Source organism: Oxyura jamaicensis, chromosome 7, assembly GCF_011077185.1.
Source record: "Oxyura jamaicensis isolate SHBP4307 breed ruddy duck chromosome 7, BPBGC_Ojam_1.0, whole genome shotgun sequence".
NCBI lineage: Eukaryota > Metazoa > Chordata > Aves > Anseriformes > Anatidae > Oxyura > Oxyura jamaicensis.
This window is the reverse complement of record NC_048899.1, coordinates 13,768,188-13,795,515: the sequence shown is the minus strand read 5'-3', so window position 1 is coordinate 13,795,515 and position 27,328 is coordinate 13,768,188. Positions and strand designations below refer to the sequence as shown.

The window sequence follows — 27,328 nt, the reverse complement described above, 5'->3', positions numbered from 1 at the left end:
ATTACTGCATTGCAATAACTCTGTCTTCTAATTGTCTACAGAATGAAAAGCTCTTCATTATTTTTTTTTTTAATGAATAAATATTCCTGTTCCATGATTTATTTTTTTTTTCTGTAATCCTCTTTCATGATAGTTACTGAATATTGCTTCAAATATTTTGCCAGTTCAGTTTTGTTTCTCAAACAAACAGGAGGTTTTTATAACTAACCCTGATTCAACCACCTAATTTTGGAAAGGAAAATGTTTCCATGTTACAAAGATTAGCTAGTAAATGAACATTCACTTTTGTTTCTTTGTGACATAAATAACAGCAGAACAACTCTGCTCCAGGCATTTTTTGGTTTTCTCATTTAAGGAACACAAGGTAAGTTTGTTTCTTAGCAGTTAACTCAAAGACTAAACTGGGAAAGTATGGTCTGCAAGGGTGTATCAATAAACTATGCAACTTGTTAAAACATTCTTAATTGGGAAATCATTATTTTATTGGCACATTAGTACACAGTGTACTGCTTAGTTCATTACAGCTAACTTCCAGTTACTGCTCTGCTGACAGTTACACCTGTGCATTCTCGCTGACGTCAGTTGGGTTTATATGAAAGTTAAACAAGAGCAGTAATTGGCACTAAACATAAAATGTTCTGTTTGTAAAGAAAACAATGTGTGCAGAAAGGAATGAGTATCAAGAGGCTTTAAAAAGTTTTGGCATATTATTAAGAGGAAATATTTAACAGGATGGTTAAACTTTAAACTAAAAATATTTTCCCATTGCCTTTATTAAAAATATCTCTTTAGGTTGCAAATGAGAAAAAGACACCTATAGACCAACTGTAGTCTCCATGACAACAAAATAAACTCACAAAACTGTAACAGTACTACTTGGCATCAAAGTTAGTTTACAAACTAGTACAGCAAATCATCAGGACATAGGCCATCTCGCTTCACCAAAAATCTTAATTTTTATTCTGTCTTAATAAACAAGCAAAACATAGCAGACAACAAACATGAAATCAGGCTCTGCCCTATGTATTGGTTGAATTGTTTTTGTGAGTTTCATTGGAACAACTGAAGTAAATTATTTCAAAGTCAGGTCTTTTCTTGGGAAGTGTGACAATCTCCAATTTTTGCTAATGTTTGTGAAAACAGAGAGAGATAACTTTCTTGACTCTGCAGCTGTGAGGGTTATGTATATCTTCACAGACTTATGGAAAGCAGAGATGGCAATGACCTACCAGTATCAAGTCATGCAGCCATATCTTTTGCCAGTGCAAAAATACTCCCCCAAATACATTGAGTGTTATTGTCTAGTCTAGTTTTAAAAGTTTAAAACTATGTAGATTCCATTGTTTCCCTTGGGAGCCCAGTTTGTTTCACTGCCAGGAAGCTTTCCTGATATTCAGCCTCAGTTTTTCCATGTTTAATTTCAGGCTATTAATATGAGAGCTCATACTGAATAACTATTCTACTTTTTGTTTATGATCTCAAAATATCTCTAGATGCTGTAAGTCCAGTCACATGTGAACCAATCTATACTTAATTATTTTTAACTTTCCTCTCTAATTGACCCTTTCAATCTCCTGGTAAATACTCTCTGAGTAATTTCTGTTTTCTGTAGATTTGCTTGGCTATAGGAAAACTTAATTCCAGTTTTTCTTATAACAAAGTCATATGATAATAAATCCTTCTTTCTTTTCTAAGATGTAGTTAAACTTATCTGAATTACAGGCACTTTTTAGTGACATCCTAGCAAGAATAGTCGGTCCCATTAAGTTTATCTCGGCAATGCTTATTTTTACCTTTCTTTGAACTAGATATTAAAATACGTTCTCTATGTTTGCTTAGTCTCCAATGCTATGAGATTGTTTTCACAATGTTGTTTTCTGTGCATTTGCAATTCCTTTAAAATCCTCTTTGTTCTCACCTGGCTTGAAATCAAAGAATTTCATTTTGTTATTATTAAATAATAAGGAAAAAAAAAAAGTTTTCAGTCCCAGATATTAACGAAGCTACATCTTGTCTGGATGTTATTCTGTTTATCGTTTTCATGAGAATTTTCAATTCTCAAAGCTACCTTCCTTTGCGATCCAATTTGCATTATATTTCCAAGTATTCTAGTGTCCAAATCTTTCTGGAAATCCAGTTACGTGTGTTCTACTCTACTCACTTGTTGTACTGCTCCATAAACAAAGCAATTGAGATTACTTGGTTCAGTCTTTATTAAACCTAAAACACTAAATTGTTCATGGTTCCGTAATTCCCCAGTTAATCACCATGCTATTCTCTTAAAGTATGTTCTGAATTACTGGGGAGCTACAAATTCAAATGTCTGGTTGATAACTGCCATCATCATGATTTAATTCTTTCTGTTCTAACACTTGCTTTTCACTGGTTTCCAGTGATTTTTTTTCCTAATTCCTTCTAGATAGGCATATCTAGATATATATAAATTTATTTCCTGTGTAAATCTGTTCATGATGTGTTTAATAAGAAAGAAAGTCTGAAGATCTTGACAGTAGGCAGTACTCCAAATATGGAGAGTGACTTCAATCATCAACACATTCTAAATGTAGAGGTGGACTTAAGGAACTATTTGGATACATCTATTTGTATTCTGGCAGGTTTATGTTAATCAGCAAATTTAAGACCTTGCCTTTAATAGCTACTTTTAGAACATCATCTCAATTCCTAGAAGAAACTTTTAATGTCTGCCTTCAGAGCACACAGAGGAGTTAATTATCCCAACACCAGAGTAATTCAGGTAGACATGCTGTGGGATTCATCATCTTCATAGTCCTCGGACCTCCTGTGCCTGAGTGAATGAACTAAGGGTTTTATGCAAATCCTTGTCTGAAGTCTCTGAACAGTTCTTACTACACATGTATACATTTATCTTGCTTCTTAGTCAATTATTCCTTCCTGCCCTGCCCTTTGCTCTAAATTCTATTAAATTCTTTCTTTTCCTCCACATTCTTTCCTCATATTGAAAGATAATATTGATAGTTTCTAATTAAATATTTAATCCTGTATATATCTTCTTTTATAATCAAAAAGTTTGTTCCAGTCTCCTGTGTTCTCCTGTTCCCATTGATTTCACTCCTTTTCATTTGATTTTTTTCACCCATGTATATATTAAAGCTATATTTATTCATTTAGATCCCTCTATATCCTAATTTTCTTCACAAGTAACAGTACTGGATTCTGATTCTCATTTTCAGTAGCTAGAATTCTTGTAAAGTATTGTGATTCTGACTCGGATCTTTCCAAAGAGATTTATTTTGACTCAGTAGAGCCACTGTACCTCTCAGAGACAGAAAAAGTACCCTCTGACTTGATTGGATTCATCTGACTGAAAGTGCATGGAGCTGAAGGACTTCCTGAGCAGGGAATGCTTAGGACAACAGTTCTAAAGAGGCCTAGAATAACCATATGGACAACAAAATAATTTATTTAAGATAGTAGCTGAAAAGTAAATAACATGAAACAATCTTGGGAATAAAGGTTGTGGCTAAATGAAACGCAGTCTTATACCAGCAACTATGTTTTTATGGAAAAGTTGTTCCTGACACACACAGGACAAAAGAACAAAAGAAAATAAAAGCTTTTGTTAGGAGTACTCTAACTCACTTATTGTAGGAAAGAACCTTAAATCTTCTGGTAGGAATCCATTTGCATAATGTAATGAGTTTTCTTCCTTTATCTGAAAGCTAACTATTCAAATCCAAATCAAACCAACCAACCAAAACAAACAAACAAACAAACAAAAAAACCAACCAAACAAAAAAAACCACAAGCACAACCGACAAACCAACCAAACCAACCTCATGAATGTATTATGTATTAAAACCTGTTGAAGACTTATATATGTGATCCTGGGTTTAAAAGAGCAAGGATTTTGCAGCTGCATACAGTGCCAACAGGATTTCAAGTTGTGAATTATGAATATGTTAAGAATTACCAGGAGTAAAAAGCAAAATGATCAAAAAACAGAAATGTCATTGCCATGACCTTTTATAAGTAAATGATTAATGATTCTTTACAAAACATACCATTATGCTGAGGGAATCCTTGCCAAAGGACACTGTGGATACCACAAGTTTATGTGAGTGCAGGATGAGACTGAAAAGCTTCATAGAAGATAGAGAATATATTTCTAGATACATAGAAACCGTCTCTCTGTCAGGGAGTCCTTGATCCCCACATGGCTGTGGTCTGGGAGATTATCCAATGTTACTGTGCACTACTTGCACTCTCATTGTCTTCCCTGGACATCTGCTTTTTACTGTTTTCAAAACTGGTTACTGAGCTAGAAGGATTTTTTATCATGACCCATTATGGATGTGTTTGTGTTGTTACCAAGAACAAAAATAAAAGCAGACAACATTAGTTGTTGCTGAAAAGATCTTACACTACTAATTAATAGATTTCACTAGAAAGGCTGCAGGCATAAAAGAAAGGGAAGTGACAAGTGTTCTTGAGGTAGGAAGGTATGATTAATTTGACATGTAGAACTAATAAATACCCAAGATATTTAACCATCAGCATAGCCAGGTGGGTCAGTTATTTTTTAAGATATGCCTTACTTGTTATTGTGGTTTGAGTAAAATTTACACCTCTTTCTATAAAGTCTGCAGAAGTCACTAAGAGCCTCGGTATAATTAAATGAGGCCCACTGTTTTAATAACTCAAGATTAACTCATACTCTTAGCCATCAGTTGCTAAGACTACTTTTCCTTCAGTAAATGTACCTGTACAGTTTGATAAAGGAAAATCTGATCTGATAGTTGTGAAGAAAGAGTATCTTAAAGGTCTTTCCTGGTTTGCCTATCATAGAAATATAGAATAATGAATGCTGGAAGGGACCTCTGGAGTTCTTCTCTGTGCTACCCCCTCCTTCAATACGGGGCCAACTTTGATCAGATTTTTGTAGGATATTGTCTAGTTGAGTGTAGAATAGGATGGCAATAATAATGTAATTCAGTATTGTTCCTTTTTATTATTATTAATCTCTCATTAGCTAAAGAACTCTAATTTTCTCATCTTTTTCATGATGAATAATATGCATATTTTTGCAGATATATTGTTGTGAAAAGTGCTTTTCAAAGGGAATACATCAGGCTCGCTGAAGTCTAGGATAGGAAAATCTGTGAGAAGTGCAGTAGTTCTCTTTCTGGAAAGTAGTGTAGCATTGTGTTAAGAAATCTTGGCTATTTCTTGTGTAGAAATAAAAAAGTTAATAGTTATCAACATAACAATTAAGCAAATGTTGTTGAACCATAAAGTACAAATCAATGAAGTTTAAACATTGAAATTTTTGAAATAAAACCTCCAAAATTGTTGTGTAAAAAGACTGGAAGAATTTTAAATATTTCATAATCTGCATATAGTTTCCCTCAAATTCAGAATAATCCATTCTAATATCGTATTGTTACAGCATAGTGTTTTTCAAGTTCAGAAGGGGATTTAAAATCGATCACCATTGATTTTTATTGGGTAGCTCTCAAAATTAAGGCCCTAATGTATCAAGCAACTTATTTTTATGTGTCATTTTACTTGGGGATATAGTGAGAGAGCACAGAAGTATAATTTTGGTATGCAAAGGAATTGGCAATGAAAAAAGATTTTCTGCAGAGATCTCATGAGGTGCCATCAGGTACATACACCTGGCTTCCAGCCGTGTGCTTTGCAGCCTGTGGTCCACGGATCCAGTGGTCCTGTGCTCTGCCTTGGTAAGACCATAAAGTAAGCAAGAAATCTGCTTGATATCTCTACATAAAAACTACCCCAAAATTGATGATCATTGCTTAGCTTGACCAAGAGCAGCTGTACAATTTTATGCAGTCATCAGAATAGGTAAGCTCAGCTATCTGTCCTGACATTTAAATCTATGAAGTTTGAACATGGAAGTAGCTGACTCTAGTGGACTGGTCATGACCTTAGAGTTACACACATGCGTAAATAGCCTCCTGATTGAAGGACTAATTCTGTCTTTTGTTTGCTGATAACTGATCCAATTTACACATCAGAAAAAAACAGTTATGAATTTAAGTTGTACATTTGGCAATCAAACATTTGAACTTCTCTATGAATCAGTATGGACCTCTGACAGAGCAGGTCATAAAATGTGTTTATCATATGGTCATACTGAATAAGAGGAAATAAGGCAAGGGGGATCTGCTTGTAAGTATTTCAGCTGTTCCTCCTAAGGCATGTGGGAGTCTTCTGATAGTTTTGAGAAACTACTTCTTCCACTAGTGACTTCATAGGCCTCTACCATGGCCAGTGGGTGGAGTTTCCTCCATCTGCACAGCAGATGAGAATTTTGGACAAGCAGTCATCACAGGAGTTCCTAAATGAGCTGAGAAATATCTTAGGTACAAAAACTTTTCAAGATCTTGTGAAATAAGATACATACTTCAATTTGGTTCCGTGGAGTTTATTTATAGATGGGGAAAAGATTTGATTGCAATAAATTTTGGAGACTTTTCAAAGGAAAAGTGTAGCTAAATAATCAGAGTTTCTTCATTAGTACCTTTGAGTGGGGTTCCTATTGTTGGCATGTGCATACTAAAATCAAAATAAATATTTTTAGAAGTATTTTTTTGAGAATGTTTTTAAAGCAAGTAGTAAATAATTGTAAATACTGTAAATATTGTACATGGGAAACACCATCCATTCATTTGCTGATGTAGTGCTGTTTGTCCTGTTTAACAGCAAACAGGCTCTTCCTTTCCCAGAAGTTTTGTAACATCATGTGGCCTCTGTCCCACTGGCTTTCAAAACAATTTTATTTCTGCATAACATCTTATGTTATGAAAGTAAATCTTGGCATTGATACATCTCCGAACATCTAGAAGTAACCCAAAATATGGCAACCTGCTTAAGTATTTGATAAGCAAAATAGAAAACTGTGCTCTAATGTTGCTTTTTGCTAAGCAGTGGGAATTCAATAATTATGTAACAGAAATTTAAAAAGGGAAATTAAAAAAATGATATCTACTATTTAATGATACTGAAGTAGTTATCGCATCCTTTGTAAAACTTAGGAAAAAAAAGTTAAGCATTAATGTGTTTTTAAGTATACCAACTATAAAATGATTTATAGATGAAAAAAATGTCCGTTATTCTTGCTTATTTTACTAGTGAAAAAGTCAGCACTGAGTTACATAGTTAAACATCTCTTCAAAACAAGGATGGTCTCTACTCTCTAGACCTGTATGTGGAAATATATTCAAATAAGCACAGCTTTCATGAGTGTAATTTGAATTTTACTATACTGTAGAGTTATCATTAGCTCCATAAATTTGTTGAGAACTGAAGTACCATCTCATGAGCATTTTGAACATGATGCATCTGCAAATCAATACTTTTTTGTCAGACTGATTATGGTTCCTGACACTCTAGAATCATCTGTCTTTAATTTAAAAATTAGGAAATAAAATAAAGGTAATTTTTATATAGTGAAAGACTGACTTTGTAGATTTATGACAGATCAATCACTATTTGTGGCTTACGTATTTTATTTTTCAGTACTATAGATATATTGAACAAATACATACTAGCATTTCTTATAAGATTATGGCCTTGTGCATTTGATAGCTTTCACATTTCTTTGCATTGAGTAATAATTTGTCTGATTGGGATTACCTGAAATACTGCATTTTAAAGAACAGAAAGAACATTAATAAGCAAAGTCAAAGAAACAAATGACTTTTTTTTTTTTTTTTTTTTTTAATGCAACTTTCTATGTTCATTTATACTCGATTTCATTACAAGAAATTTGCATTAATAACTCTTTTTTTTTTTTGGGGGGGGGGTGTGAAACAGTTATTATCATCAAGAATCTTACTCTAAATTTCAGTCTTCTCTCTCTCTCTTCATAATTAATATTGTAATCTCTTCAGTGAATAAGTGACTTACCTGAAGATATTATGGATCCACTGTAATGCAGCAATTACAATATGTTCTGATGAGTTTCCTTTAGCCTAGGGATAAAATATAGTCTGATCTCATAGCTAAGTGTGCTTTTATAAGGATGTAGGACCTACAGAGGTCCCTTCCAGCCTGTGATTCCCAGTCCTTTATACTTTAGTGAGAGCTGAGGATAGCTTATAAAGAGCCAGTAGTAGACAAAAGGGTTCTAAAAAGTCATCTCTACACATTGCTGAGTTAGCAGGAAATGAACTTAGGTTTGCTGCATGTTCGTCAAAGTGGGGAAAGAGATTGTAATTGTTGTGCTCTTGAAATTATATTAATGTCAGCAACCCTGTCCAAATCTCTAAATGTGAAATCTAAAAGCAAGGGAAGTTAGGCTTTATAACCATCTTTCTGTTATGAAGCTTTATCTGAGTTTTGATGATGCTGTCACTTGGGTGCACCAGCTACAACAGGAGCAAGGTAGTGTCTTACTAATTCACTCACTAGAGCTAGAACTCATCAGAATTCACTAGTTCTGATGCCTTGTGAGTAGAAAAAATAGGGAAAAAAACTCTTTGTAGAAGATCTGTCCTCCCATTCCTTTCAGTTTCTGAAGACTTCAGAATCACAAGGTTTTAAAGAAGCAAACTATCTTGTAGAGGACTGTGAAAAGGACCTGCTATGATGAAAATGGAAGAAAAGACTGTCCTCTAAGGCACAGTAGTAACCAGCATGTTTACTGAGTTTTACAGTATATTTCAGTGTATTTCAGAGATTTATACCCCACTAGTTTTAAGTTAGCAAGCTTATATATCTTCTGTCTCAAGCCTGAAAGGCTAAAACTACTCCGGACACAACTACTCATGTCCAACAGAATGAAACAGGTTCGGCACAATCAATTCCTCTGAAACCACTCCTCTTTTTTTTTTTTTTTTTTTTTTAAATTATGACCAGAGAACAGAGATAACTTATCAGAGAAAAAGGTGGTTGAAAAACAGGAATGTAAACACCAGTACTGTAATATGTAGGAAGTGTTTTAAGCCTTGTGTAAAAAGGTTTGGATAGGCAAGCAATTTTCAGTAGTCAGTCATTGTAGTGTCTTGAGTGTCTTTTATTTATTTATTTTTTCAGCATACAGGAGAAACACATGGCACAGAGTGGCAAAGAATAAGCCTGAGAGCCAAGAGAATTGTGTCCTATTTCCCATGACCCTTGGCACCTAGCTTCTCATGTTCCTCAGTATCCCTATTTGCAGGACAGATAAAAATTTGGTGTGTAACTCTCAACTTGTTTATAAAATGCCACATTATTCTTGGACAGAAAGTGCTATGAAAATATAATCTATTCTACCAAATAAAACCTCACGTTACAAGCCTCTTCCTCTTTGAAAAGGAAAATAGATTCAGAAAGCTTAGATAGTCTACTAACTATAGTCGTACAGCATAAAAGCTCTTAACCATGTATTTATTAAAGAATGTGAAGAACCACCCATTATTACTTTTATATGGATTGCTTCCTTTTGCTCAAGACTGAATATAGAAAGCAAGTGAGTATGTATTGTTGAAATTTTGAGAAGTGAGCAAAACCTCTTCCTTTAACCATGAATAGTAAATTTGTAGGACTCTGTAAAACTTTTAGTGACACTTTTACTTGAAATGGGATTAAACTGAAACAGCTTTACAGTTTTTATTGACAGTATGTCAACCCTTTCCATAGGTGGCATAGTTAAGGTGATGTCAGAGCAGAAGAATATGCAGGTTGTAAAAGAAGATCAGATATTTCATTGCTGATCCTGTAGGGCTTTTTACTTATTCTAAATGATCAAATGTGAGAAATGGACTGCAGATTTCTTCTGAAAGTATTTATTTCAATGAATTTAATGATTAATAAATTTCTAAGTTTATGAGAGATTTCTCCAAAAGGGTTTATTTAGCATAACCTATGTATTCGATGTGACAATGTGGTGTTGGTGTTTTTTATTTTTTTAAACAATCTTTCAAATCAGAAATTATTTTTGATTTTTGAAAATTCAAGTCAGATTTGATTAAGTGCTACATAACTTAAAATCACCATATTTTTTCAAAACAAATATTTTTATTTATTCACTGTTTCTCACTTTCACATAAATACTTTTGAAAGGTAAAACCAAGCACAAAGCGTATTTATGTCTTTTATTTGAAAATCACTGAGCTAGATTCACAGTTTTAGTAGCACAGTCTATCCTTGTTGAAAAGGATAAAACTTGCACGATTAGGTGTTATTTTATACTTTAAAGTTCAGACTGAGACAAATTTTTAAACTATTGGCATCTGGACATGATGTATCTCCTGAATTAAAGAGAACTAAGCTAGCTAGATAAACATTACATGATATGAAAATGAGAAAGGGGAAAATTTCCTTTGCACTGAATGTCCTTGCTTAGCTACTACAAGATATGAACAGTATTTTTTTTTCCTTCTTGTTATCAGTACTGTTTTTTTTTTTTTGCTTATATTATATATATAAAAGTATATATTCATATATAATATATATACAATAATAATTTATATAATAATTTAACATATGATAATTTATATAAATATAAATATTACCTTCTTGTGAAACTGTTCTGGCTGGGGAATGTGCGGGGCATAAATGTCCCTGACCTTGAAGGGAATTCCTCTGGTAGGACTCTCAGACATCAGCACTTTCAGACATTTGCAGCTGCCCTGTCCCTGTGTGTGCTTCAGCTGTTTCCTAGACAATCCAACAAACTCAATCACAGTAAATGAGTAAGTGCATTCTTTCTCATCAGAAAGAGTAAAAAATTGGCAGTGCAGTTCACTATTAATTAAACAGTGGCTGTTACTTCTGTGTCAAGAAATAGCAGGATGAGACTGATCTTCTCAGGTTTTCCATATAAAATAGTCAGGAAAGTTTAGGAGGTTGGGAATTTCTGTACTGTTTTGCCTCTGTTATACTACTCTGCTGATACACTGTTTCTTCTTTTATTTTACTTCTATTTCTTTTGGTATGACATAGTTATGACTAAATGTCAGTAATGCCAGTAGCAACAAAAACATAAGCAAAACTATAATAAAGTGAATATGCAAGACTGATGGGCACTAACATAGAAAAAGCAGAACCCTTTGAACGTGTTTTGGGCTTTTTGAACAGAGACCTCCAAAATATTTTGTACAACTGAAGGTAGGGTCTTTCAGCTGACAAATGACTTTCTAACAGAAATGTATTCAGAGAGATGTTGCTACGGAGGATCTTCTTCAGAGGTCACTGAGGGGCTAAGCAGCCTTTATGTAATTATTGCCTTAGGCTTTGGTGCTAAGGCAGAATCACAGGCGGAGACAAATATTCTCCCAACCTTCAGCCCTGCTCTTCTTTTCAGCTGACAGTCTGTGAGATATGGTTCATATGGTGCATGGAGCAAACATATTGTTCTATGTCGTTTCTTATGTTTACACAAAACATACAGTCTTTCAAAATCAGTTTGACTATAGGAATTAATAGCCAAATTTAGATAAAGCCATTTGCTTGGAATAACTTTGGAATCTCTTAAAATTAGTATTATAGGGCATGGGTTTCTGGGAAGGTTTTATTTTAGTCTCCAGTGACGTGATATGGTATGCTGTGCAATTCTGTAGCAAAATAGCTGGCACTATTTGAAAAGTACAGTTTAGTAGTATTTTCCATTGTTCACAAACAAGGCTTTCTGATTTAACAAATAGTACTTCTTTCCTTTGGAAAACTGTAAATACTACAATTATAGATTTTCAGCAGAGCCAATTCAAGTCTTCTCACAAGCACAGGCTAAACTTAATTCTGTCTTAATTTTGCCTTGGGACACCAGTGTTCAGGTCTACTGTGCTGCTACCCCAAATGCTATGCTGCCTGGGGCTGGTGGCATTTCTGACATCTTTAAGTGGCAAGGAAGTGTGAGAGGGCCAGTGACATCTTAAAAGAGCTAAAACAGACCAATATTTTGCTCTCTTATAGATCATTAATATGTTTAAATAGCTTCCTAAAAACAGAGCAAGCAATCTGAAGGAAGTGTTTATTATACAACTTTTTAAATGACTTTTTAGGAAACAATTTCTGTGCAGCAATAGTAACGCCATAGGCCAGAACCAAAGTCAAATAACTTCTGTCAGCTGGAAGCTCTCTACAGCAGCATAAGGTTGCCTCCTGCTTTTTAGTGTTGGGTGAACAGTAGGAAAAGAACGGAACTGCTGTGTCCTGAGAGTCTGAAAAAAAAACAACACACAAATAATGCCTCAATTTAAACATGTAAAGCTGCTGAATTAATTCCTTGCATGCATGACACAGAAGTAGTTAATAGCCCAAACACATTTTTCTAGTTTGTAACAGATAAATTGGCATTGCATTAACAAAAATTTTCTTTAGAAACAGATACCAAAAGTTTACATATAAGATTATTGGGTACAGCGGCCATGAAGACATTCACAACTGTATGATTGTATACATACATTTCTAACGGTTTTCAAAATCTCATGAAATAAAAAAAATCACTTTTAGGGGTGATATTTACCATGATCGTGGCAAATATAAAAGGCTGTTGAGATGTCTGTAAATTCTACAGACAGAAAGCACCCACGAAAGATACACTTTACTGGTTTAATAAATTCCTCTTATTGACCTGTGGCACAAAGTATTGTGCATAAATTGTATTTGATAATTTTGTATAGATGAAACAGTGAAGCCTGGGAGAGATAAGATATGAACTCCCTGCAGTCCTAGTTGGAGGGGAATGTGTAAAGTGCAGCTTCAGTAAATCCAGCGAGGACGTTCTGGCAATTGTCCACTTGGTTGATCATCCAAATTGCTTTTTGTCAGCTACTGATTCCTCTTTTCTCACTGTTAGCTCAACATAAAAATATACGGGCTCATATATGGACTTTAATGTCCAGTATCCATCCTATTCACACATTTTAAAAATCTTTGAAAATATTCTTATTTTGTAAATTAAAGTTTTGGATCTTGCATACAATCATAAAGCCTAGAAAGTGACCGAACATGATGAAATATATATATATATATAATATAAGATATATTATATATATACATATTATACATATAAACAGGTCTTTCAAGAAACTATCATTTTACTTGGCCTTTTATTATTGGCTCATTTCATCATAGCTGATGCTTTAAGCATGTTCTACTTTCAGTTCCTTTCTTATCCTCACATTAGAATATCTGAATATAATTTTGAGGGATTTTGAGGTCAAACGAGCAGCCCCCATGTGAAGTCCAGGTAGCAGCCTGCATTCTGCTGTTGCTGGTGGTAGCAGTGGTGTGAGTCTGTTCCTCAGGGGCAGGCACGGCCTCACAGAGATGACTGAAAAAAAATCTCAGCCAGTCTCTCCTCGGGGGACTGCAGTGTGTGTCCTCAGCTCAAAGGGACGGGGGGGCTGAGAAGATTTAGTACTGGGAGACAGGAAGGGGGAGGAGGGAGATGCTTACACTGGAACACTCGCATGTTCCCTGGGTAACCGGGTAGTCAGACTGAGAAAACTAATAAATTGGATTAACAGTGTAGAGTGTAGAACCCAAGCTTGGACTACAGATCATAGTTCATGTCAAAAGAGAACAACAAAAAGAAATTATCATACATTTTATCAGATGGGTTTAGTTCCCACTTATGATATGGCCTATGCATTATTTACTTAGGAGTGGAGGTAGATGTAATCTATGTTCCTTTAGTACCACGTTGGTGGTGCAAAAAGATTTTGATGCAACAATCTCCATTACTTTCCCATGTATGTTACTCTGGGGTCATGCTTGAACGAGAAGAAAATTAAAACCTGGGCACAGTAACAAAGGAAGCCTGCTTGTTAAATCAGGTTATAATCAATTGAGAAAGGTGAAAAATCATACAAAACGAGGAATAATTGTGTTTCTGACATCTCAGAAGACTGCAGTTTATATGCGCTTTCTCTGTCTCCGTCTCTCTGGCTTTCTCTTTTTTTTTCTGTTCTCCTCACAACACATGTACGAGATCGGCTTTTTATGTCATACTGCAGTAGCACCATCCCACACATTCTCTGTCTCTGAAGAAATGTAACCCTTCTCCCGTTTATCTTCAAGTAGATTTCAGTGATTTCTGAACTGAATATCTTCTGTCTGGAGGAGCATCTATCTGCCTAACCTGTAAAGAAATGACAGCCTAAGCGTGAATCACTCGCTCAAATACAGGCATCTAGTGCCATCTGAGACACCTCAAGGTGTCTGAGACATCCACCCAGGGCTGGCAGCTATGTCACAGGACCTGCAGGACACCTGCGCTCTTCTGGAGCAGCAGCTGGGGACCAGGTGAGATACGCCAGGGCATCTCAAATGGTGCTAGATGCCTGTATTAGATAATGGATTTGAGCCTCCTGTTTCTGGGCATAATGTATATTTAATGTATAAGATGACTGATCAGAAGTTAAGGTCCTGGTTTTGTTTTTGTTTTGTTCTGAGGCCAAGTTGTACAAATCTGTAATTACGTCGTCTCCCTCTTGATGCTAATGGAACTGCTTATCCACGTAATTGCTTACTGTTTTGGGTACATGACTGAGCTCTCCAGCTCTCCAGTCTGGCTATGCAGCAGCTGTTCTTGAAAGGAACCTTGATAAATGACAGACCATTCAAAATTTTTCTAGTTCATAATATCAAAAGAGCAAAGCCACACAGCTTGTAGAGCTAATAAGTAAAAATGATCATGTATATTTACGCAGAATGCTTTGCACTTTAGGGCTTGTAAAATCTTCTGTCAATTCTGATATTGTACAATTTGTTCAAGAAACAAGAGACTAGAGTATATAGCATCTTTTTCTGAGACCAGATTTATGTTTTGTATGCCAAAATAACATTAAGCAAATCCTCTTCTTCCTGCTAAAGAAGCTAGCCAGTGTGTAGCTCTCAGGAATTTTCTTTTTCAGTGATAAACATTACTTCAAAAACTTTTCCATGCACCTGGGTACTGACCAAAGACAACAAACAACGGAACAGGAAACCATAATTCAATTCTTTACTATATAGAAAGCTTTGCAGATGAACTAAGCAGCTACATTATTTATATGCACTGGCTTTGTAGAGGTTTGTATGTTTTTTTGGCTGGTGGAAATGGAAAATCTCTTTTGGTGTATTCTATGTACATTTAACTGTTTTTTAATCCTCTCCATAGTTATACGCCTATATTGCTTTTTCTTCTGCTTCAGAGAGCAAGATAGAAAAACAGGCATAAAGCATTCCCACTGATATTCCTTTCAAACATGTAAATGTTGCAGACCAAACTGGTTGCACAGCTTTAAATGCTGGGGACTTAGAGCCAAATCAGTACAGCTGGGACCTTTCTGTTATTAAAAATTTCCTTGCTTGAAATGGATATTAGAGGCACTTGTGGTATATTATAGTTTTATTATGAACGCTATTTCTTTTTTCCTTTTCCATATCTAGTGTTGATTATCTATTTGGTTAATACTTTTTAAAGCCTGATTTAATTATTTTCTTAATAATTGAAATTTTAACATAATCTCAGAGCTGAAACTTGTGCCAAACCTCAAACCTGAAGACAGCATGGGTTGCTCTGTAGATTGGCTCCTTTCCTTTGACCTAGGTTGAGAAAGCTACAGGCAGCAGGGCTACTTTTAGTAGTTTGTTGGGTCATGGGAAGAAGCCAATTCCTCCAACATATCAGGTATATACAGTTCCCTGGAAGTGTTTCCTTTGCAGTGATATGTAGAAGTACATCTCAAAGAAAAGAAATGAAAAGTAAAATATTAATTTACTGTGGCAGTAGTTTTCCTTTTTTTTTTTTTTTTTTTTTTTTTCCGGAGAGTTCTCAGGCATTTTCATCTACGTGACCACGTGACCTCTCCAGCTGATATTGATGCACAGATAGCTGTATTGATAGGCATGTGAAAGTTCAAGGGATCTTTGAGTGTTATGCCAGTTATGATTCTCCAAGCTGCTTAATAGAGTGTTTCTTTTTGACATTTGTAGATATTTTCAGTTGATGTATGTCTCTCTAGAGACAAAGAACTGAAGCTGAAATTTCCTATCATTCTGTCAAAAATGACTGAACAAAACAAGAACAAAAAAGTACATTGTGCCTTCAGGAACTTTAAACATTTCTGAATAGTAGATAGGATATGCTTCAGTTCTCTAAAATCTTTATGTTTTTAAATCCATCCTATATGACTGTCATGAACATTTGTCTTCTAAATATACATGGGGAATATGGGATCAAAACCTGCTAAATATTGCATATATTATGTATTGCAATTCTTGTGAGGAGTTTAGAATACAGAAGTCAGAATCTGATGGGGTGAGCAGAAGTTTAGGTCAGGTACTTTTGCACAAGATAGATTTCCTGCTCTTCTGGAGAGATGACAATTACGTGTTCAGCTGACCTGGTTCCACAGACGTAATTGGATCATGAGATTCAATCCTGACTCCATTGATATAAGTTATATATTTTTTTCGTCTTGGCTCTGTTGGAAGAGGGGCTAGCTTAGGTATTGAGTTACAATTTATATATTTATGTGTGAATAGCTCTTATGATGTGGTCTCAACTTAAAATCAAGGGTTTGGCACCTTCTGCTGGAGTTGACAGCACTTCTACAGCCATTTACAATCATGCTGTTAATAAATTATTGATTAGTTAAAAGAGAAAATTTAATTTGTGAAAAGGAACATGAATGAAAAGTTAATAGGTTCATTTATTTCCCTTATGAGTTTTTAGTCTCTGCTTTGCCACCTGCTCCTGTCTGAAAATATGCAGTCAATTTCCTTCAACATGCACATGAAAAAACCCTGCAGAACTGTGAATTAAGGTGCTTATTTTCATAGCTGGACATCCTGGTTTCTACTCCATCCTGGTGTCCTAGTCAGTGGTCATAAGCAAAATGGATTATAAAATCATGAAGACTAGGAACTGACCAGACTGTTTGTGGTTGGGCTTCTGAGAGTTCCCCTGGTAAAACAGACATTCTGGAACTGGCTGAAACATACGTCAGCTAAGCAGAGATCTAATGTACATACTGATTTAGAGGAGCAGAACAATCCTTATCAGATGGCCCAGAGGCTGATGCATGTGAGAATCAACTGCCGAAGACATAAAGCTGTTCTGTCAAGTACCAGTGTGAACATGCAGAAAAATGCAAAGTGACTGCAAAATGCTTCCACTGTTCTGTGCTCTACTGCTAAGAGGTTTTTGACAAAATACAGGCTTGCTTTTCATAAGAAAATGCTAATTTTTCTGAACGAAAAGCTTTTCTGATACTGTATTATGTTCAGTGACATTTTGGTTGAGGGAAAGATCCATACTTACGGCCTACATGATACATTCTCTGTTATTCAGAAATAATTTTTATTTTCTTTGTGAAATATATAGAAAGGTCTGAGGATTTTTTTGTGTTTTAAGTACTGTATTAAATGCTATGAATGCCTGTCATTAAGTATAAAAGATAAATATTGTGATTATGTCAAATCTGAATGCAGAGTAGAACATGTGACCTTAGGAGAACCACTGTAACTCATTGATTTGCCGTGATTACCACAAAATAAGACATTCTTATTTTAAATTTTAAAATGATAGCTAAATCTAGAAGCTATATAAAAATAGTCAAGTTCTATAGGAGGATGCTAATAAATGATCTGGCAGATCACACGATTATACTGTCTGATCCAGCAGAAGAGAAACTGCAGGGACATATTTTCATTAATAGAGGAAATGCACTAAAATAAATTCATTCCACAATGGTGTTTAACAATTATGAGCAGATAGCTAAATACAATGACAGGTCCATTTAATAAAGATTCTATAGGCATCATGAATAGGATTATCATGACTTATTTATCTTAGTTTCTTTTTAAAACTCAAAAGCTCTAAAAGGTCTGAAAAACCTCTTAACTGACTTTTATGGGCTTCCTATAATCCTATTTATAAAAGAAAAGTTTCCATGCTCATTCACTGATGTAGGTCCACAAAATATTGTTTAAAGATTTTTCTGGTTAAACAAGATTTATGAGACAATATGTTTTGGAAAAATGCCACAGTCTTACAAATGTGGGATCGGGAGGTGCTGACAAGATTCAGAAAAGCAGCTCAGAAACTGAATTATTCATCACAAGGAAACATTGGAGAAATTCTGAACAAAAAATAATTTCCAAAGAAGACCTAGGCCATGTATGCATTACATTTACAGTGTTAGAAGGGATGCTACAGAAAACCTTGGTGATGCTTAATGTAGCGTTTATTCCATCACCATCAAAGAGAGGAAAATTTGGATTGCTGTATAAGACACCAAAAATTCATAGTTTAAGACAACTCTGAATCTGGTGGAGTGTTATCTGGTGGGGTTAACTGGAGTACACATAAAAGGCTTGCAAAATCAAATAATATTTTCTTAAAGATGACATATTTTCCTTTTGGAATATTTCATGCCAATTCAAAATCATTCTACCATATATATAATTTATAACTTGTAGCTCTAAAGAGGCTATATCAGAAACTATCCTGGTTAAGTTTATTCTTGGTGTGTAACAAGAACAGCAGAGAGGAAAGATTGTCCTTAGCAAAGCTTAGTGCTAAGTAATGAGTTCCCATAATCTGGATATATAGATGTGGATATGATACGAGACAGTTTGGTACTTGTGTTGTTTGAAAAATACTCATTTAGTGAATCCTTCTTCTATGTGTGGGAGAGCTTCTGTTTGTCAAGTCCCAGAGTCCCACCTTACTTACACCAAAGTCAGTATTTGGTGTAGCTGGCTGCTGCTTCATCTCTGCAGGATATTGGCAAAGCTCTGCTCCCACTGGGGGTTTCCAAAGGATTCCTTCTTGAATTCTTTGTGAGCTAGGCCTATAAAGAAGAGAAGATATACTAGAGGATTTACTATCTCAAACCAATATAATTTATAAATTTTTGTATTCAAAGGACTGAAAGTTTGCTGGAGAGCATTGCACATGAATTGAGTGGAAAGACGAATGGCAAAGCAGAGGAAAAGATACAGTCTTTATTGCTGTAATCTTTTCACTTGTTTTTATGCTTCTTTGGGCTAAAATGATCAGAGAAGTGATGTTTAAAATGAATCTGAATAGCTTTACTCACTTTTAATAAGAAGCTTTCACAGGCTTCTGAAAGAAATGGGTCGGTATGTGCACAGTACAGCTGAACTTATGGGGCTAATGTGATTTATGAAAAGTAATTGCAGCTTGAATTTTCAGCTGAAAAATGATAGGACAGTCCGGTTGAAACCAGAGGTGGTAAGCCACAGAGGTAAAATTCACAAATCTTCCTCAAAAAGAAATTATTGCTATGACTATGTTATATGTTGTCAGATTCTGGGACTCATGCTATTATGCTTCTGAGAAGAATTAATTAATTCCTCCTACTACAAAAGTAATTGAAATCCATGTCAGAAAGCTAGATAGCGTAAATGAGGTCATGAAAGTTTAGTAAATTTTAAGTCATTTCTGTAATCATGTTTGTGGTTGAGGTGCCAAGATCTCTTTCTTGAATACATCAGAATGTAGCAAAATAGCTGTGGTTGAGTAAGCTCCTCCAATTCTATTATCAGAATATAATTAGATCTTCATCAGATTAATCCTCTTCCAGAGTTATTGTTATTATTTAGTGAAATCAGTTTTTAAAGGTTTATTTTGTTGTACTGCAAGAATTTTAGTGTGTGTATGTGTTTGTTCCTTTATGCTGCTCTAGTTTGAATTTTGATAAGAGTATTCTAGAGAAGAGCCTGAGATTAACTATTTTGGATTAAAATTTAAACTAAATACATCTGGCTTCAAAATAATAATCATAGTGAATGAAAAGCTTAAACAAGTATTTAAGTACTAGTACATTTTGAAAACAAGGGTAGATAACAGATATTTTATGGCAAAATATACTTTAAATTACTCCATGGATTAAGTTCACGCTCAATCTGATTCACAGTAATACGAATGCTTTTCTTTAATTCCTGATCCAGGATCTACAGGAAGAAAATGATTACACAGATTTTAGTTTCATTTTTTCTTCATGTAAAATACATTAACATGTATCCAACTGTAGCATACTAGCAGTATTTTAAGGTATATGCTGATCTATGCAAAGTTAGAAGTACATTTGTCAGACAGCAAATTTAAAATATAATAAAAATGGTTAGTAGATTAATAGTCCTTTAGTTTTCCAAAAGCTATGCCATTAATCATATTTTTCTTCTTCTGGGTGCAGATAGTTTTTCATAGCTGTTAGCTGTTCCTGTTTATCTCACTTTAATTTCATTGTATTGAGTCTTGGGCAAGTTTCTTCATAAAAATACATAAATATTTCTGTTAATTTAGTTACTCCATTAAATGTCAGCGTCTCTACTCTGTTCACATTTCATTCATATTCCTTGGCTGACTATGACAGAGGAAAGCTTTAACCTGACTTTCTCACATACTCTCAGTTAATCCATCAGGCATTTCAGCACAGGTTTCCTAAAAAGGAAGCAGATCTGTCTTTTAACATCTTCCTTTTTTCCTTAAATGTTTAAGAGCTAGATTTAGGTCCCTTGGTTGCTTGATTTGATCCCCCAGCCTCAAGGTGGGTGCATGTTTTTCTACTCCAGTGTGTAGTTAATTTATTTATCTATAGGAACACCTCTAACAACTTTATCACTACAGAGTTGTTAAAAAATTGGAGCGTATATATATCCACCTTTAGTTGGGTGTTTTGTGACTCTCTTGCTTTTCCATATCTATTTTTTTTTGACTTGTATCCTCACTATGGAAACAAATGTATTTTTTAATCTCTCTCTCTTTCTTTTTGTATCATTTCAGAAAATGCAAACTTCTGGCAATGTTAATACTGTAATCTTTCACACATCTTTTGAAATTGCATCCTTGAATCCTTGGGTCTACCTACCAGTGTCTCAAAGTTTACAATTTTAATGTTCCCTACAATAAAACTTTCAGTCAAAAACAATCATAAAAATGGTGTTAGGAAAACACCAAACCCACATAAATAATGAGTCGAGATAGATGTAGAATGGCTTACGAGGCACAATTCCAAGTATGGTCAAATCAAATGTTATTGAACATTGCATAGCAAAGAGCCAACCAGGGTCTTGACATGCTATTCAAACCGTATAAGCACATAGGCAGTCTGCAGCAGTTACTGTCATTTGCTGACCTAACAAAGAGTGGTGGCCTCCCAAAAAGGTGGTATCTCTTTGATTCTCTGTCATTTTCAGATTATCTTTCTGCAGTAAATTTGCAGTCTAACATGAAAATTCTCAATCTGTAATATTAACAATAAAATCTTAAGTACAGTTTTCATCACAATTACCGCAATCAATCAGGCTGTAAACACTAATTTCATAAAAGTTGAGCTTTTATTTTTGTGGTTTTCTTGATCAAAGCACACATACAAAGCTACATTCAATGAAAATCAATCTTCTTTAGCATTATAATTTATTTTTCTTTTACCATCAACTATTGAAGAATGCCTTGCATTGCATACCCAAGACATTATGCAAATGTGTGCAGTAATATATTGATAGTTTAGTACTGAACCAGGCACTTTCTCATTTGCATTAATTTGTAAAATGAAACTCCTCTATACTTTGCTCTAGTACTTCTCTATGGTCATTATTCAGTTGAGCACTCCCTTGTGATTGAGGCCTGAATTGATCACCAAAGTATTACAGCTAGCTTGTTTTCCTTGGTCAAACTACTGTTTTATTTCTCTGAGTGATGCTATGTTAGATTAAAGTGAATAACTTGATTTAAAAAATGAGGATTCCAATTAAAAAAAAAAAAAAAAAGAAAAAGAAAATAAAATATAGGAAAATATTAAAAAAAAAAAAAAAACACCAAAAACAAACATCAACAACAACAAAAAAATACACTGTTTGAGAATGACAGACAAATCACACTATATAGTTCCAATTTCTAAATCTTTCTAACAAACTGTTTTACTGACTATTTTGATTTCAAGTCAGATTTGTTATGTATTACACACACAGGCTTTTCCTAAATCTGTGGTACATGTGTAGATGAACACTATTTTGTAACATAGACTCAAGAACTTTACTAGTTTTCTCTTTCAAAATCCAACTATGGGAGAAAATCTCAAATAATTTTCTTCAGACAGGATCTTCTGTGAAGCTTATTTTATTCACGAGCAATGATGGGCATCCTGTCAATCAGGAGTGCATTTTAGTAAACAAATCATAACCTTTTATTCCTTATTACCCGATGCCTGATCACCTCCCCTGTTTCCTCATTGGCTGAGTACTACAGGTTCACAAGCTACTCCACGCTCCTCTATACCATATATGTACATTTTTTCTGTTTTAAAACCCTTTATTTTCTCCTTTTTTATGTTTTGAGAACTTATGATCTTTGTTTTACTGTTCTCACACTGCTCATCCTGTTTTTCTCTAGCTTCTACCTTATTTTGGCCTTCTACTGTCCACTTACCTACTTAGCATTATTATGACTACACAGCTACCTTGGAATACAGAAAAGTAATTCTCTACTGCAAAAACACAACTTTGTTTCTCACAAACCAGGTTCTTAATTGGAAGGAATGTCAGGACTTTGCAAAGAATCTGAAGGGTAGTGATTCATTAAATAGAGCTATGAAAAATGAAGTACTGCTTAGCAGTTCTGTTAGTCATGCCATAAGGGAGTTGAACTTTACAGATTACCTTTCACATCCCTAGAGAAGTACATTTAAGGATTTTGTGCTATCATCTGAAAAATTCAGACTTTAATGTCTGAGTCTGAGACAGGCACAGAAATTAATACCAGTTTTTATGTTATTAAAAGCTGCTTTTGAATTTTTCTTGTAAACCACTGCTTGCCTCAAAGCCCAGTTATTTTTCTGCTGAAAGCACTTTCTGGTATAGGATTTGTTTATGTAACAAACAACATTTATGAGCAATTTCACAAATGATTAAATATAGCTGGATGAGTTTGGTTATGTGGTTCATTTTGAAATCAGTGTAGGACTTTTTTCTATAAAGTGATGGAATGGTGCGTAATTTGGCAACTAAGAAAGATGGTCATCGTGTTGGACAGAAAGTCTGATAATTATTATTATTATTATTTCCATTAAAGTATAAGAGGTGCTCTGTAAGGCACTGTCCATGTACTTTGTCTTAGGAAAGTATTATTGATCTGATTCTCCTGTTAGCAGGATCACTTATATGATGGTGTACCTCATTAGATTTGAGTGATGATTAATTACAGAACTTTCTTTTTAAAACAAGGAAACACCTTCGTTTTCTTCTGTAGGGAGCCTGACACATTCTTAGAAATTCTGCTGCCTGTTTGGGCCGAGAGAGATCTTCTGTTACATTTTCTTTCACCTGGAGGTACGGAGGTATTAAATAAGATGTCTGCTGCAAAATTCTTGGTGAACCAATTCTAGGTTGGATGTGGTACTTAGGGACGTGATTTGGTGGGTAATATTGGTGATAGGGGAATGGTTGAACCAGATGATCTCAGAGGTCTTTTCTAGCCTTAATGGTTCTATGATTCTATGGCAGCCTGTATGATGGATAATAGGTTGAAAATTTTATTGTTCAAGAGTAACTTTGTTTTTGGAAATATTCTTTCTGATGAATTGCAGGAACTTGCTTCTGTTTAGTTCTACTTATTCTGAAGTATTCAAAGATAGAGCTATTCAAGGACAGATAGTGAATTTCAGTTTCACACCTTAATTCAAATTGATTTTCTCATGTAGACAAGCCCTAGATCAAGTTCACATGTGTAAGAATGGTCATGTTACATTTCATCCTACTTAAAGAATATAGGGAAAATGTCATCTGCTTGATTCTTTCCTCTTTTAAACGTTTATACAGCTCTCAAGTGTGTTTAAGCTTTTCTAATGTTCTACTTCTCATTACCAAGATCTACTTTGAAGTACTTTGATTTGGCAATTCTTCAGCGGAACATTTATTTTTAACAATTCCAAATGCCAGAAGTAAGTTTCACACATTACATAGAGTGCTGGATTCTAGTATCTCCTACTTTTTTTTTTCTCTTTTCTTCATTTAATTGCAGTATTATAATTTTAAATAAAAACCCTATTCGTATTTTTACATTGTTATATACATTACATGTACTCTATCCTTTCTTCAGAACCACTGAGATGGTAATGATTTTACAGCAAAATTGTACTGTAATTACTACAGCTGTTGTGCTAAAGCATTTATGTCTTGCTCTGTCTTTTGAATGAAAAAATCTTTTATTGAAAATAGATGTGTTGAAGCTGTTAATTATTCAGTAAAAAAGACATCTGAATTAAGGTGCTTTTTTTTTTCTATAACATTTTAGGCAGAGTAGAGTGAGTTTTAAATAATTTTAGTACTTTATTCAATAGTCCATGATAGTTCATAATGCAAATATTTGTATTTTTTTATATTTCACAATTATTTTCCAATAAATAGAGATCTGTGCTTCGTTCATCATGATATACTTTTAAACCAGAATTCGAAATAAATTGACTCTGTCATCCCATCTGGAAGGCATGATTATCTTATATATTAAAAGTATAACCTTTTTATTCTGGTACTTAAAGTGATTAAATTTAATTATAAGTTGGACTTAGTAGAACGTAGGACTTCTAAACCAAATGACAAGTTAAAGCCTGACCTCAAGTTGGTTTATGTTTGTGTTGAAGGCACTGTCACATGGACTGGTCCAGATTGGCCAGCTGAACCAACTATCCTGATAGCATAACTGCACATACAAGCAAATTTAAATACTGCCAGAAGTGTTAGCTGTGAAGATTTATATATGTTCTTCTATGATATTCCTCAGGGAAATTCTGTTCTGGTTCTAATTGTTATCTTCAAGAAATCAAAATGTTAACTCTATGCAGACTATGTTGTATTTAATACAGTTTGATTCTATAGAGAAGACACAGAACAAAGTGTTGTATTAACATTAATGAAGGACACTTCCTGGGCTGTTTGCTCGTACTTGACTTTTTCAGGGAGAAGGAAGGATATTCATAATAAGTGTCATAAATGAAGTTCCTTGAATCATTGGGTGTTTCAGTGCCTAGCACTTACAAAACTTCTGCCCCTAACAATCACAGGAATTGCACCAAAGAGACTTTCAGTATATCTTATGAGTAGTCTAGATTTTTTTTTCAGTACAAGGTTACCAATTCTGGTTAATGTGGTCTTAAATGAAAGAACACTAGTTGGCTTTTTACATGATGGTTTCTTCTTAATGTTTCTAAAAGGACTTAATGTTTTCTAAAAGGACTTTCTGCCTCTTTGCATGCTGTTTTTAAAGGATGAATATCAGCATTCCTCAACCCATATTTTCTGATCCTGAGGAATGAAAGAGATATTCAGTATAGTGGTTCAGCATGAGTGTACCTATGCTAATGACTCAGGGTGAATGAGAGAAGAGACAGAATGAAAGCTTAATGAGAGATCTATTTCCAAACCCTTATCATTCTGTGATATTTGATAAGATGATAAGATACCAGTGCATGAGGACATACTCTCACATCTATGGGTTCCAAGAGTAACTAAAGCAAAATACAGTTTCTAGCAGTACTATGTAGCAGGTAGGGAACAAGAGTGTTCAGAACCAGAAAGAAGTATTTTCAGACCATTAAATTTATCCAATTGCTGACATGAGAGACTCCATGCTTTGGGTTGTGTTATGAAATCAAGTATTTGGTGCATGACGATCATATTAAAACAGTCTGGATCATGTGAAAGAGAGAGGGATTGTGGCATAATACCATTGTCTGGAGAAATGCTTTCTAGCAGGAACTCTTTTAAACCAGCAGACATATTCCATGCTATGACACTGTGACCATCCATGGGTCAGAAGTAGGTCATGATCTTTCTTACAAGTACATGAGATGCAGTTGCCATGAAGAGCTGCTCTGAGGTAGGGTTAACAGAGTTCTTCAGAAGCACAGAAAGAGACCTGTGCTAGGTCTGCACTTGTCTGATGATTTTCAGTGATACAGAGGTTTGTATGTATATATAAATATAAATATATATATATATATATATTCCTGGAATTTAGAGCCAACGCATGAATATGATGGGAGGAGTATCTCTGTGATGTAATCTCTCTGGAAATATTCTTCTTCTGCCATGATTTTTAAAAAAAATAATAAAAAAAATAATAAAGAATGCAGGAGACTGCTTTGGAAGATTTAGGGGCTAAACTTCTGCCTCTTAGCAGCTTCTTCAGCCTCTTGCCAGCTTCTTCATTTGCTATGCTTGAAATTGCTGTTTGCAGCAAAAATAAAGCTTTTTATTTGTCTATGAGGAATAAAGGATATGTGACTTTTCTGTGAGTTTATTGCATTAACTTCAGCAAGTAAGACTTACTGAAACTCTTCCATCATTTTTAAGCATGATTTTTGGCAGGTGATGAGTTTACATTTGATTTCCCAGCTTGTTGTTGATAGTGAATTTAGCTAGATTATAATGAAGAGTTTGAGACATACAGACTGTTCAAGTGTTTGGCAACTTCAAGATTAAATAGCTTTAACTGGCATTCTATATGATGTATATAAAATCCAGGGGAACCTTACAGATCAAATGTCAGTCTTCAGACAAAAGTAGAGATTTATCAAAAAAAACATTCAAATGATTTACAAATCCTTACTATTTACAAATCAGTCCAATAGATGATGTATTATTTGATTTTTATTTTATAGATTGATTGTGAAATGGGAATATGAGATAGTGAATATGGTAATTAAGACAATAGAAATGCCCATAGAGTTTAGGGTAAGGAGAGACTGGCTGGTTACTGCTTGGATCTAATAGACGACAGAGAAAACACTTGAATGTGTATACATATTAAATTATTTTCTTTAGAGAGCTTGGATCAGTTTATGATTTCAAGTGGAAACCATTTTTTTCACACTTTTGCTTTGTGTGATTTCAGCTAGACATTAAAGAAAACGTGGAAATTTTGACTAATTTTTGATTAAGCCTTTAAACACAGTTGGCCCTGATACTAAATGTGACCCAGAGGAAGTATTTACATGATATTACTATGAAAATGTACAGAGTGAGTAATGTAAAATGAATTGAAGCCTAATAGACAATGCCTGCCTGAAGGAAACCACTTCATGTTGCATAAACATGATTAATATTTAAACAGCCAAGGCAATTCTATTGCCATGAAAATGCATTTTTTCATTAAGAAGCTGTAGCTCTGAGTGTGTGTTATATAGTTGCAGAATTTCTTCAGTATGGGTTTGAAGTTTTGGTATATCAAAATGTTGGCTGAATTACCAGCATATTCAATATTTATTTTCCAGTGACTGAATCATAATTACAGATCAGTGTGTACCACTCATAGAGCTTAAAATAATCACAAAATGAATTGTGATTCGTGAAACCCTTAGCAACCACAAGGCTTCCTGTGTAT

General features: G+C 34.5%; 1 protein-coding gene across 13 annotated transcripts in view; it reads left to right on the top strand.

The window, feature by feature from the left end:
* The window catches only part of PDE1A (phosphodiesterase 1A), a 209,032-nt gene that overhangs the window by 117,309 nt on the left and 64,395 nt on the right, over positions 1–27,328 (top strand). Inside the window, exon 1 of one of the 13 annotated variants that reach the window (XM_035331268.1) lies at positions 14,024–14,238. The exons of the other annotated variants lie outside the window; for them this stretch is intronic. Coding sequence (XP_035187159.1) covers positions 14,183–14,238 — 56 coding nt within the window. The 5' untranslated portion in view covers positions 14,024–14,182. Of the gene's footprint in view, positions 1–14,023; positions 14,239–27,328 lie in introns of those variants that run through there. 13 annotated transcript variants of the gene reach the window in all.